Here is a 13232-nt window from a genome sequence, read left to right on the forward strand (position 1 = left end):
GCCCAAATTTTAAGAAAATTCTTGTGAAAAGGTCCTTTGGGCATGGAATTGTAGATTTACAACCTACCAGGACGCGCGCCAAGTTGGACTCGTCGACGGTGGAACAGATATTTTACGAGTATCACCCGTTAAGCATGGGAGTGATCTAGATCGGTGTAGTTTTGGACGCTGATTCCGAATCACCCCCCATGACGTAGGGTTAAAATGCTCACCTGGAGAGTTATGGGCAAAAAACCGTTTTGGTCACGTGACAGGCTAGTAAAATACGAATTCGATTGTTTAGGGCCCGGGTTAGGGTTAGGATTGTGGTGAGGGTTATAGTTAGCTTCGGGGTTATGGTTAGGATTAGGGTTGGGATTAGGGTTTATGTAAAACCGTTTGTACGGCTGCAAAACCATAAAAACCAAAGTCACGTGAAATTTTTGGGCGAGCGAATTAGTAAAAGCCATAGAGATTAGCTCGTTTGGTATTTGATAACGCTTTGATACATGTTGTATCACTTTTTTAAATATATGTTACAGCTTTAAACCGACTAATAAGTATGAAGTATTGAGTATGAATGAATGAAATACCTGACAATCCGCACTCCTATAATTCAAAAGCATGAGTAACTCGTAGTGATACGTATGATTTCTAGAAACTTTAAATTAAATTTAGCGCTCACAGGTCCTCGTGATAATATGATCGCCGCATGAGTGATGAGGTTTTTTTTTTTAATGTGCGGGGCCTCAACACTCAAACTTAAATTATTCACCTTACTGCGGCAGTCAATCAACGCGCGGCTTTGTGTTTATGATATGACATGTTTTGATTGTTATTAATAAATACCAAAATTTAAATTTGTTTTCCTAAAACTTGTTTTCCTAAACACTAAAGAAATAAAAATAATTTTTACAAAAAGAGGTATACAATGTGTATAATATTGAGTATGTAGTATCAAAACACAAAAAACGCCTCACCAACAAAACATAAAAACTAAAATTAATGTGTATCAACTTACTCATGATGGTTCAGTTTTAATTGTCACCTTTGTTTAGCTTTAGAACAACACACGTTTTTAATTGAATGTTTTTGTTATTTCTAAAACCCAAAAATATAATTTATTGTTACATATTCAAAACCTTTAATTTTGTATTTTTTTGGCGACGTTTTAAATTTAAATTTTATTATCTCCATAATTTAGCTTTTAATAAGAGATATTGGCAGAAACTAAAATTAAGTTTTGACATTTAGTTATTTTTAGGGAAACATTGGAATTGGTTGTTATTTTATTAACTATTCCTTGTTTAGAACTTTTATTTGATAATTGGCGGAAGTACGCGCCGCGCACAGTCACGCCGCGCAAATATCAAACTTCGTTCTCAACGGCGAATGCTTGCGCAGTGTTACACGCAGAGGTCACGTGATTGCAGGTTTATCCTGGTCGAGTAAGACAAACTCAGTCTTTTTGAACGTTTGTTACATCTTATCGTATTTGTTCATAGCTGTTGAACGGCTTAACAGAACAATCCAATCATGGTAAGTCGAATGTTTACACACTTTTAACGCTAGGCATTGATATTGTACAAAACCTTGCCGCGAATCTCCGATTTATCTTGTTCTGGTCTCACGACGGGTTCAGAGCACGTGGTCACCATAGTCTTGTATAGAAGCCGGATGCTTTCGAGAAGTCCAGCAATGATCCATTTATCGCTCCAACCACATTGACTTGGCCCTTAGAAAGTGAAAATGCTGTACCCATAGTTATCATGATACAATGTCATGAATAACAAGTTTATACAGCTAGAAGAATTTCTTATCTTACCTGGATTTAGTCTCTCGTGGCTCGTCCTAAAACATGAGAATACAACATCTACCGATGTCATCTTGAGTCACTTGTGAGATCTATGACAATCAGCGATGGGAGTCTGTCAAAACCTATGTAGTTTTCACCTGCCTATCACAACTTCTGTTCACATGTGGTCAGATGTCTTAACCATGTCATGATACACACGTGTGCTCATCAAATTGAAATAGAACGATGATAGACATGTCACTTCCGACCTCAGTTCAGTCTTAGGCTTGACATGTTTTAATGGAACTCGTAGCTAGCGCAAGCATGTCATCTTGTTCAGAGAATTTCTCGGAAATTTGAACTTAATTCCTCAGAATGTGATAAGTGCAAGTGATCAGAGAAAATGTCAGGAGATTGGGAGATGTCTTGTGAATTGTAGAGCACATGTTGTCAGTGTCGTCCTGGTTCTCACAACTTAATATTTCAGGTTAATTTCACAGTCACAGAATTGCGGAGGGCAATGGACTACCCAAAAAACATCCGTAACATGTCAGTTATTGCTCATGTTGATCATGGCAAATCTACCCTGACCGATTCTCTTGTCTCCAAAGCAGGTAAAGTTCTCGATTCGATTGTTCAAACGTTATTATTTGTATTAAGAAATGCTGCACCCATAGTTATCTTGATACTATGTCATGAACAACAAGTTTATGCAGCTAAAACAAATTCTTATCTTACCTGGATTTAGTCTCATATGGCTCGTCCTAAAACATAAGAATACAACACATTTGACTATTAAGTGGCCTTTATTTGTGTTACGTTTGGACATGGAGGACATCCATATCATACCTGATGGTTGTTGGTTTACTTTCCCGCCATAACATAGTATTAGTATAACCCATTATTACTGTTTTCATTTGTTGTGCCATTATTGGTGCGGCGGGAAATGACAGGATGAATCAAATTACAGGTATCATTGCCAACGAGAAAGCTGGAGAGGCTAGGTTCACTGACACAAGGAAAGACGAACAGGAGCGATGTATTACCATCAAATCCACCGGTGTTACCTTGTATTACGAACTGGACGACTACAACATGCAGTATTTGGATGACACTCAATTCCACGAGGGAAAGAATGGTTTCCTCATCAACCTGATCGATTCACCCGGTCACGTTGATTTCTCTTCTGAGGTACGATTTTGTGCGTGTAGTTATTAATTATGGTGTTCTGCAATGTTGTGCACGATTTTATTGATTATTGATTCTTTGAAGATCATGCTTTTATTTACCTCTGTTTTCAATGAATAACCTCCACTCAAGCTCAGTTCATAATCAATTAAAATTATTTTATTTTCATTATTTGATTATAATCTGGAAATGCTGCACCCATAGTTATCATGATACAATGTCATGAATAACAAGTTTATGCAGCTAGAATAATTTCTTATCTTACCTGGATTTAGTCTCTCGTGGCTCGTCCTAAAACATAGGAAAACAACATTTTTCGGCAAGAGCCATTCAGTCCGTAATTTGCTGCACGTCTAGTGGAATCTGATATGGCAGTTTCTGAAAATATTATTCTTTATTTAAAATGTATTTTATTTTATGCGGCTCATGTAAATGTAGATTGAAGAAGTGTATTGAACTGAAATGAAAAGATCTGTACTAATTTGCATTACAACTATTCAGGTAACCGCTGCTCTGCGAGTAACTGACGGAGCCCTGGTAGTGGTTGACGCTGTCAGTGGTGTCTGTGTGCAAACTGAGACCGTCCTCCGACAGGCTCTTGCTGAGAGGATCAAACCCGTACTTTTCCTGAACAAGATGGACAGGGCTCTTCTCGAGCTCCAGCTGGACAAGGTTGGTGGAAAGTTTAAAGTATATGCGTATAATGTACTTTTTTATGCACTGTAGTTATTCTGCACTATGAGTACGATTGATAATTTATTTTATTGATGGTTTACTCTTTTAAGATAATGCTCTGTATTCATTGAAAAACACCCACCTCGTTATTATCTGGAAATGCTGCACCCATAGTTGTCTTGGTACTATGCCATGATAACAAGTTTATGCAGCTAAAAAAAATTCTTATCTTACCTGGATTTAGTCTCTAATGGCTCGTCCTAAAACATAGGAATACAAAATTTGTTGGTTTAAATTGGCCTAATCATTCGCAAAATCCATTCAGTCTATAATTTGCACTGCAATGAAACTAAATCTTGTAATAATCTTCAGGACACTCTGTACGACACATTCCGTAAGATCGTAGAGAACATCAACGCCATCATCACCATCTACGGAGCTACCGGTGGTCCCGAGAGGATGGTTGGCCCTGTTGAGGGTACCGTCGGATTCGGTTCCGGTCTCCACGGGTGGGCTTTCAGTTTGAAACAATTCGCTGATACCTACACCAAGAAAGATAAGGCAAAGTGCGACAAATACATCCCGAAACTGTGGGGAGATCACTACATAGATCAGGCTGGAAAGTGGTCTAAGAAGCCTGGTGAGGGAAAAATGCGTGGTTTCTGCAAGCTGATCCTCGACCCAATCTTCAAGGTATTTTGAGACATTCCGTGAACATGATTTTCAACATGCTGTACCCATAGTTATCATAATACAATGTCATGAATAACAAGTTTATACAGCTAGAAGAATTTCTTATCTTACCTGGATTTAGTGTCTAATGGCTCGTCCTAAAACTTAAGAATACAAAATGCCATAACGTTGCCATCCAAAGCAACCCATGGTACTTGTTATGAAGATTAAGTCGTTATCCCATACGCATACATCATGATGTGCCTGTTCAGTAATTGATTTTAATTTCAGATCTTCAACTTCTGCATGAAGTCCAACGAACCACTAGAGGCCATCAAATTCGCCGAGAAACTGAAGGCTGAGTTCACCTCTGCAGAGAAAGATCTAGAGAAGAAAGCTCTTTTCAAGATCATCATGAAGAAGTGGCTGCCAGCTGGAGACACCCTACTGGAAATGATCTCCATCCATCTTCCTTCTCCCGTAACTGCCCAGAGATACAGAGCTGAGATGTTGTACGAGGGACCCCAAGACGATGCCTACGCTAAGGGTATCCAAGACTGCGATCCTAAAGTGAGAGATGAAGCTTTTTTTTTGTACAGTTGACTTCATTGGCAAATGCAGATGATTTAAAGCTTCTACGAGCTGAACTTTTTAAAAGTAAAATCAGGTTTGAAGTCGCTTATGTGGTATATCAAATGATCATTATCTGACCATCAGGCACCCCTCATGATGTACATCTCCAAAATGGTACCGACCAACGACAAAGGACGATTCTACGCTTTCGGACGTGTCTTCTCAGGAACCGTCGGATCTGGAATGAAAGTCAGGATTATGGGACCCAACTTCATCCCCGGAAAGAACGAAGATCTCAACATCAAGACCATCCAGAGGTATTTTAAAATTTGCATACAACTTGTACTAGACTATATACTTGTGGATTCTGCTTTGATTATGAATCGTTATTTCATCTCTGTTCATGTTTAACAAATCCGGCGGTCGTAATCGCTTAAAATATGTAGATCAAGCTCTATTATAATCTGGAAATGCTGCACCCATAGTTGTCTTGGTACTATGCCACGATAACAAGTTTATGCAGCGAAAAAAATTTCTTATCTTACCTGGATTTAGTCTCTTATGGCTCGTCCTTAAACATAGGAAAACAATATTTTTCGGCTAAAATTGGCCTTATCATTCGCAACGGCTGTTTCTACAAATACTATTCTGTACTTAACTGCCATCACCGTTCTTACTCCTGAACATAGAATATCGGGGAATAAAACACGAATAACCCATATTTTGCCTTGATCACTGATTTATTTCATCTCATGTTTTCAATTTCAGGACCGTTCTGATGATGGGTCGATATACTGAGCACATTGACACTGTACCCGCTGGTAACACAGTTGGTCTTGTCGGAGTTGATCAATACATTCTCAAAACCGCTACCATCACCAACGAGAATGGCAAGGACGCTCACAACATGAAACAGATGAAATTCTCTGTATCCCCTGTGGTCCGTGTCGCTGTCGAGGCCAAGAACCCTCAGGATCTCCCCAAACTTGTGGAGGGACTCAAGAGGTTGGCCAAGTCCGATCCTATGGTGCAGTGCTTCAACGAGGCAAATGGTGAACATATCATCGCTGGTGCTGGAGAACTCCATCTTGAGATCTGTCTTAAGGATCTGGAGGAGGACCACGCCTGTATCCCCATCAAGGTTTGTAATTTTAACATACTTTCGTTTTTCATTAAACTCGAAGATGCTGCACCCATAGTTATCTTGGTACTATGTCATGAATAACAAGTTTATGCAGCTATAAGAATTTCTTATCTTACCTGGATTTAGTCTCTTTTGGCTCGTCCTAAAACTTAGGAATACATAATACACACGTTGTTACTCGTTAAGGCTTACGATTTTAAAAATATTTCACTGATTTCTGTCAACGAACACTGCATAATGAGGCTAACTTTTCAGAGATCTGACCCAGTTGTGTCGTACAAGGAATCTATCGCCAACGTCTCTGACATGATGTGCCTGTCTAAATCACCTAACAAGCATAACCGTATCTTCTGTATGGCTCAACCCCTCGGAGAGGAATTCTCTACAATGATTGATGACGGAACCATCACCCCAAGACAGGACAACAAATCACGATCCAAGTAAGTTTTATTTTCCCTTTCAGGTTCATCTGAGAATTAAATTGGATTAATTTTGTGAACACCATTCTGCGTCTGTTATTCAATATTCATACAGTACAGACCAGGATTAATTACAACTGTTCAACAGCTGACCTTTACCAAATCCTGGCTCACTTTGTAGGTGTTATCAGCACTGCTAAATGTGCCGTCCAGATCGATTTCGCAGTGACCATAACATTCGCGCGAGTGTGCTGCATTGTGCTATCCCTAGCTCATATGCTCACTGCACTATCCCTTGCGCTGCTGAGGTGCTCGCGCTCATGCGAAATGCTGTGCCTACCATCTGCACTCTGCAGTCACAAGAACTTGCTACTACGCGGTGAATAAATTACATGCACTATTTAAAATCCTGCTTGTTTCACGATCGTAAGAAAGTTGACCGTCTTCCGATGAAAAATATCTATGTTTGGATAGAATTTGTTATAAGAATTAAAATAAAATCACCCATATATCGGCCTGCCACCCCAGTCCATTAAGTTGTCTAAATGATTATCTCCGATCATCATTGGAGAATCACGCTGTATTCAGAAGTTGGAATTTACAAGAATCAGCATTGAAACCAGCGTGATGTCCACATTTACGACTTGTTAAGCAGCTTACCTAAAATGCTTATCTAAAGTGATTTAGAATATGCTTAATTTATATTTATAGATTATGCTCATCTGTAGATTAAAACAAAACAAAAATAAATGTCACCTGACGTTTATGGTATTATGAAAATTTCCTTTGGAGCTTTTCTGCATCCAAAGTTATCTTGCTACCATGTCATGATAACAAGTTTATACAGCTAGATGAAATTTGTATCTTACCTGGATATAGTCTCTTATGAATACAAACTATTTCTTGTCAGCTATTCAGACGAAAACTGCAGCCTCTCTTAACTGATTAATTAATAACTAAATAATAATAATAAAACATTATGCGAAGCAGCTGAAGACTGAACATTTTAAGGGGAGGGGGGGGGGGTGGTTGGGTTCAGTCTGATATTTTTCTGAAACTTGTTTTCGAGATAACAGTCCAAAAATTACTAGGGCTGGTGACTGGTGCTCGCGTTACATGACATCACGTTACAATGATAAATCACATAACTTAAAACTGTCTCTGAAGAACAAGACTTAATGTATCAACTAGCACACCTCCTATTTTAGAACATCGATTCAAACAATGTATTTTCTAAAACTTAGACCTTAGTGATATAACACAAACACGATCGACAATTGCGCGACCCTGAGAACTTGCATTCACTATTCAGCCCACAATCGGGATATTTGTATTTGGTGTCTTCGCTCACAGCTTCATTGCTCGTATCGACTCCATGTTGGGAATGTTGTAGGTCAGCTAATTAGTGGAATTGTCCCTTTGGTGTGGTAATGTTATTATACATTCTAACTATTGCACAACCTACAATTATATCGCATTGTCCATTTTTCGTCTATAATGCCTACACGATAAAAGAGCCGGATATAACATTTTCCGGTAGCCTCAGTTGGATTTATTAGCCCCACACAAGTTTTACCGTCATCTAAACTTTACAGAGGAGACCTGCCGAAATAAAACAACGCTGCAATTTACCTCTAAGTTTAAACAACGACATACCTTATTAAACCTAGTGTAACTTGACACTGTGATAATTAATTTATGATACCATCTGACAGTAGCGGTGTGCTGTGATGGGGGTGTGTAAATTAAATCTACTCGTGAAACCAGTATTATATTTGAACAGAGTTGTGATTTGTATTTAACAATATTCACATTCTTCGACTGCAGTCGGGGGGGGGGGGGGGGGGGGGGGATCAGGTACTAAGTGCCGTACGTGACGTCGACTAAGTGCAGTTTTGGACTTTACAAAAAGGACCCACCCACCCCCTTCACGGTACTAACTGCTTTTTTGGATAATATTTAGGACACCCACCCCCTTTTGCCGGCTTCTGCGGTACTAACTGTTGAGAAATAACGGTACTAACCGAGTCTGGGTATATAAAATAAGATACCCACTCATAAATTGCTTTGAACAGCTCATTAAACATTGGAAATGGGCAAATTATACCCACTATTTAGTAGGGGTTTTGTTTTCAATGTAGTCGAATTAGATAAAAAGTTACAACAAAATTTAAAAAATGACAAAAAAACCTCAATACAAAACCCATTCCCAAAATTGAAATTTGAGGTAAAATGGTTTTTTTGGGGTTGGACACCCAAAAAATGAACCCCTTAGTACCATGTACTAACTGTTTTTCTGGGAAATGAGCAGCAGACCCACCACTTCGTACAAGAGTACTAACTGCGTTTTGGAAGAAAATATGACCCACCCACCCAACGTCACGTACGATTCTGACCATATGATCCCCCCCCCCCCCCCCCCCCTGCTGCAGTGCGCCTATATCTACCTTCTCCAATATCACATATTTGCTAACAACTAAAACCTACTAGGATTATAAAATGGCTGATGATTTTAAGATAGCCCAACCGAAGCAATACCAGAGACTATTCCTGAAAGATGATATCAGACCTGACGGTCGAGCACTGACCGGCTGTAGAGAAGTAAAGATCCACGTCAATACAGTGAGCAGTGCTCTGGGAAGTGCGATGGTGTGCTGTGGAAATACCCGTGTTATAGCCGGGATCAAGGGCCGGTTTGCTGAACCCACCATAAACAATCCCAGCTCCGGGTACCTGGTACCCAACATGATCCTGCCCATGGCCTGCAACACCAAGTACAAACCAGGATATCCCGCTGACTCGGGGGTGGCCATGTCAAACAAGTTGGAGACCCTCATAACAGACGTTACTGACCTAATGGAGCTGTGTGTGGTGCCCGGAAAGGTGGTGTGGTGTCTCAATCTGGATATCGTCTGTATTAACGACGACGGTAATGTGCTGGACGCAGCCGTGTTAGCGTTGTCGGCGGCCCTCAACAATTGCTGGCTACCAGCTACTCATGTGATAGAGGAGACAGGAAGAGTTGTTGTGGATCCTGAGGGAGAGAAGACAAAATTAGAGCTGAAGTTCATTCCTATATCAGTCACCTTATCAGGTTAGTTTATCCTCACTTTAGCTGTAACACTAAGTCGAGTAAGCTATCAAAATAAAATATCACTATCTTCCTCGAAATAATGCACGAAAACCTAAAAAATTTGACGAACGTTTTGTTTTCTATCGATGCAAACATCCTAATGCCCAATCTCCCCAGTTTTCGACGATCAAACGTTACCGGACCCATCAGAAGATGAAGAAAAGATCCAGTGTGGCTCACTGACCTGTTGTATAGACGATCAGAGCAAAATAAGGGCTATGTGGTCAAGTGCTAATTTGGCGGACGATGTTTTATCAGCCGCACTGATTTATGTCAAGAAAAGGGCCTCTGTCTTGTTATCAGTTCTTCAGAAGGTCTCAAAGACCTCGTGACCACTGACCACGTGCTTTAACCATATCTCACTACCCCTCAAATCTCAATATCAAATATAACGAATGCTAAGTTAACACGCCTCGTGAGACTGGTAGGTTTTCTTAATATAAAGGAACCTTCTTCTCTCCCAACCTTTGCCGATGTGGACTCGTTAAGACGAGACCAAGAACAGAGAATACTGGACACAATTCTTATCATTTGTATGGGGCTGTTCGCATACTACATTGAAACTGTGGGTCGGGAAAACCTTTCAGAAGTGGGTGAGTGGAGGTTAAAACACGGCTACAAAGTGAAAACGAAACATGCGAAAGGTCCCCCAATTCTGTGCTTACTCCTTCATTTTTTACACAAATGATGATATCTTTTCAGCAGCTTTACTATCTTTGGTTTTTACTGTTTAACTAATTACACCAATCCAGTCTGAATACATGACGTGACTCGCGACTGAGTCACCAAGAGGGTCTTCTTGAATGCACATTATAGAATGAAAAGTGCAAATTGACAACATTTGAAAAGCAGACATTTTTCCGCGCGCAATCTGCTACGCGCATCAAAATTTATCGACAAACCGTGTTAGATCTCGACGGTCACACCGACTCATGTATTAATAATGTGTATAATTGTAGGCGGAAATGTTTGAACATGATATTTAAAACATAATCTTACAGATTAATCGCCGACAAGTTCACAGAGGAAAACGATTTGCTGACAAACTGGAACCGAACTGATGCTCTTAAGATCTGGTGTTTCGGACCTGACCAACAAGGTCCCAACTGCGTCGTTGATGTTTCCAAGGGAGTCCAGTATCTGAATGAAATCAAGGACTCTGTCGTTGCTGGATTCCAGTGGGCTGCCAACGAAGGTGTATTGTGCGAAGAGAACATGAGAGGAGTGCGAATCAACATTCACGATGTAGCTCTGCACGCTGATGCTATCCACAGGGGAGGTGGTCAGATCATTCCCACCACTCGACGTGTCTGCTATGCCTCCGTCTTGCGGGCTGACCCATGTCTTCTTGAACCTATTTATCTGTGCGAGATCCAGTGTCCTGAAGCTGCTGTTGGAGGTATCTACGGATGTCTCACCAAGCGAAGAGGAATGGTGTTCTCAGAATCTCAAGCTGAGGGAACTCCCATGTTCTACGTCAAAGCTCACTTGCCAGTCATGGAATCTTTCGGTAAGTCTCAATGCATAGTTTCTGATTTTAATTCCAACTTCACGAATGTTACACTATCGAAATAGACAATCATTTGTATCGTCCACATTTTGACACATTCTTTTCAGGATTCTCCAGCGCACTGAGGGCCGCAACTGGTGGACAAGCTTTCCCACAATGCGTATTCGATCATTGGGCTGTAAGTACCCTCAAATTGTTTATTAAAATGAGTTTAGTCGAACATTCTTGATTCTACGACCAAGAAATTTTATCAGGAACACCTTAAAACAACTGATTAGATTTCAAATACTCTTGTTGAAATACTACTACCGTAATTAATAGCTAAGGCGTTGTCATCTTAAACGTGGCATTACATAAATGGGGTGCAAATTTACAAAAATTAGTTCGATTTTCTTTAAAAAAAGGTGTAAAGATCTGTATATAAGATAAGTTGCTTTTAGACAGGATACTAAAATACAGGGTGGCCCAAACTACCCACACGAAACCCTTTAATAACTCACATTATTGGTATCAGAATTGCCTAAAATAATTGGTATCAGAATTGCCCTAAAATTTCAGCGAACATAGATATGGGTCAAACTTAAATTTCCTGAAATTTTTATAAAGTTTCATCGATTACAGAGGGTGTGGCAAACCACTCCCTCTTTTTCTCTTTTGTCGCCATAAAGTGAGAAAGTTTTGAGTAAGGAACTCCAAAATTTCCAGACACATGTGGTTTGATAATTGAAGTGCTTTCCCAAAATTTCAAGTTGGTTGTTTACAACTAAACCGAGTTATGACCATTTAAAAATCTGGCGGATACATGATCTCTCACCTAATCTGTGATTTCTTCACTCAATCAATGGTCTGATTGGTTAGAAACAGCTCATAGGACATAAATTTAGTTATACAATTATATACATAAATTTAGTTAGCACCTTCAAAATATGGGTAGGTAATAATCATAAATGCAGGGAAGATAATAAAATGATAACAAAACTAAATGTTGGTACGGTATGTCCGTAAGAGATGCCTACGTCAGAGGAAATATGCCCAAATATCTATAATTGCAATTGGCGTTTAAATACAGAAAGTATACGCCTAATCTGCACTGATAATAGTGATCCTCATCATATTTTATTTCAGGAGATGCCAGATAACCCAATGAAAGAGGGAACAAAGACCCACACTATCATCATGAAAACAAGGAAGAGGAAGGGACTTAAAGTTGAACTTCCAGTTTTCGAAAACTATTTCGACAAGTTGTAGGATGTTTTACCAGTTCCTCCTGTTTTAAAGATTGAATTGCGGTGGTTTTTACATTACTCTTAAATTTTTGAGTTTTAAATAGTCATTCTTGTGGTTTCACTTTTTACTTTGACTTGAAAACTGACAAAAAAAATTAAACACTGGCCAGTTTTATTCTCGAATTCAGAATTGGGACGACAAAATGTCTTTGACAAAGTAGGTGGCATGCCTGTGAATCAAGCCTAAAATCTTGGGGGGGGGGGGGGGGGGGGGGGGGGGGGCAACCATATTAAAGTATATCCCCGGGTCAAAATCGGAAAAAATCCTACATTTTAATATACTTTAATATAATGTACCTACAATTAGTAGATTAGAAGATAAGCCAGTTGCTAGTCCCCTGAACTCATACTTCATATATTTTGGCTCATAAATTGGTCAAGTATCAATATCTTTGAACAAGACTAACTTTACATGAAAGGTAAATCTAATCCATACATTAAATAAAACAAAATTTTTCACATGATTGTTTATAATGCAGGTATATTAAAGTATATATCCCGGGTCAAAATTGAAAAAATATCTACATTTTAATATACTTTAATATGGTTCAAAATTTTACTGGAGAAAATGTAGGTATATTAAGTATATTAAAAGGGGGGGGGCAACCATATTAAAGTATATTAAAGTATATCCCCGGGTCAAAATCGGAAAAAATCCTACATTTTAATATACTTTAATATACCTACAATTAGAAGATTTATATTCTTCGTTAAGATTTACCTGATGAACTATATTTTTCACTCAGATTCGCAAGATAAGCCTGTTTTAGGACTAGTACATGAATTTCCATCCAGATTGGTCAAAAATTGGCTGAGCTATGAGCTTTAAAAAATATGCCCATATTTGGGCATACGCTT

At 39.2% G+C, this 13232-nt stretch overlaps 2 protein-coding genes across 3 annotated transcripts; both read left to right on the forward strand.

Moving 5' to 3' along the window:
• Positions 1-1217: 1217 nt before the first annotated feature.
• On the forward strand, positions 1218-12421 carry LOC134826680 (elongation factor 2-like). Of its 2 annotated transcripts, none has more exons than XM_063839152.1 (12): positions 1218-1518; positions 2262-2388; positions 2745-2965; positions 3464-3634; positions 4010-4330; positions 4601-4879; positions 5027-5199; positions 5651-6023; positions 6282-6466; positions 10580-11088; positions 11196-11266; positions 12214-12421. In XM_063839152.1, exons 1-12 carry the CDS (start codon positions 1516-1518, stop codon positions 12334-12336), a joined length of 2556 nt encoding a protein of 851 aa, XP_063695222.1. In that variant the 5' UTR covers positions 1218-1515; the 3' UTR covers positions 12337-12421. The 2 variants fall into 2 exon arrangements, 1 of the variants encoding a protein (XP_063695222.1); XR_010161733.1 differs by having other exon boundaries at positions 1417-1518; positions 11196-11398; positions 12189-12421.
• Positions 8930-10291, forward strand: LOC134826681 (exosome complex component RRP43-like). The gene is made up of 2 exons (XM_063839153.1): positions 8930-9539; positions 9696-10291. Exons 1-2 carry the CDS (start codon positions 8945-8947, stop codon positions 9908-9910), a joined length of 810 nt encoding a protein of 269 aa, XP_063695223.1. The 5' UTR covers positions 8930-8944; the 3' UTR covers positions 9911-10291.
• Positions 12422-13232: the final 811 nt, after the last annotated feature.

The sequence above is a fragment of the Bolinopsis microptera genome, chromosome 2 (assembly GCF_026151205.1).
Source record: "Bolinopsis microptera isolate Bmic1 chromosome 2, MBARI_Bmic_1.0, whole genome shotgun sequence".
NCBI classification, from domain to species: Eukaryota; Metazoa; Ctenophora; class Tentaculata; order Lobata; family Bolinopsidae; genus Bolinopsis; species Bolinopsis microptera.

Coding starts and splice junctions, on each gene's coding strand:
- LOC134826680 (XM_063839152.1), top strand. Junction 4,880..5,026: donor TCCAAGACTGCGATCCTAAA/GTGAGAGATGAA, acceptor TCTGACCATCAG/GCACCCCTCATGATGTACAT. Junction 6,467..10,579: donor GACAACAAATCACGATCCAA/GTAAGTTTTATT, acceptor ATAATCTTACAG/ATTAATCGCCGACAAGTTCA.
- LOC134826681 (XM_063839153.1), top strand. CDS start 8,945: ATGGCTGATGATTTTAAGATAGCCCAACCGAAGCAATACCAGAGACTA. Junction 9,540..9,695: donor TATATCAGTCACCTTATCAG/GTTAGTTTATCC, acceptor CAATCTCCCCAG/TTTTCGACGATCAAACGTTA.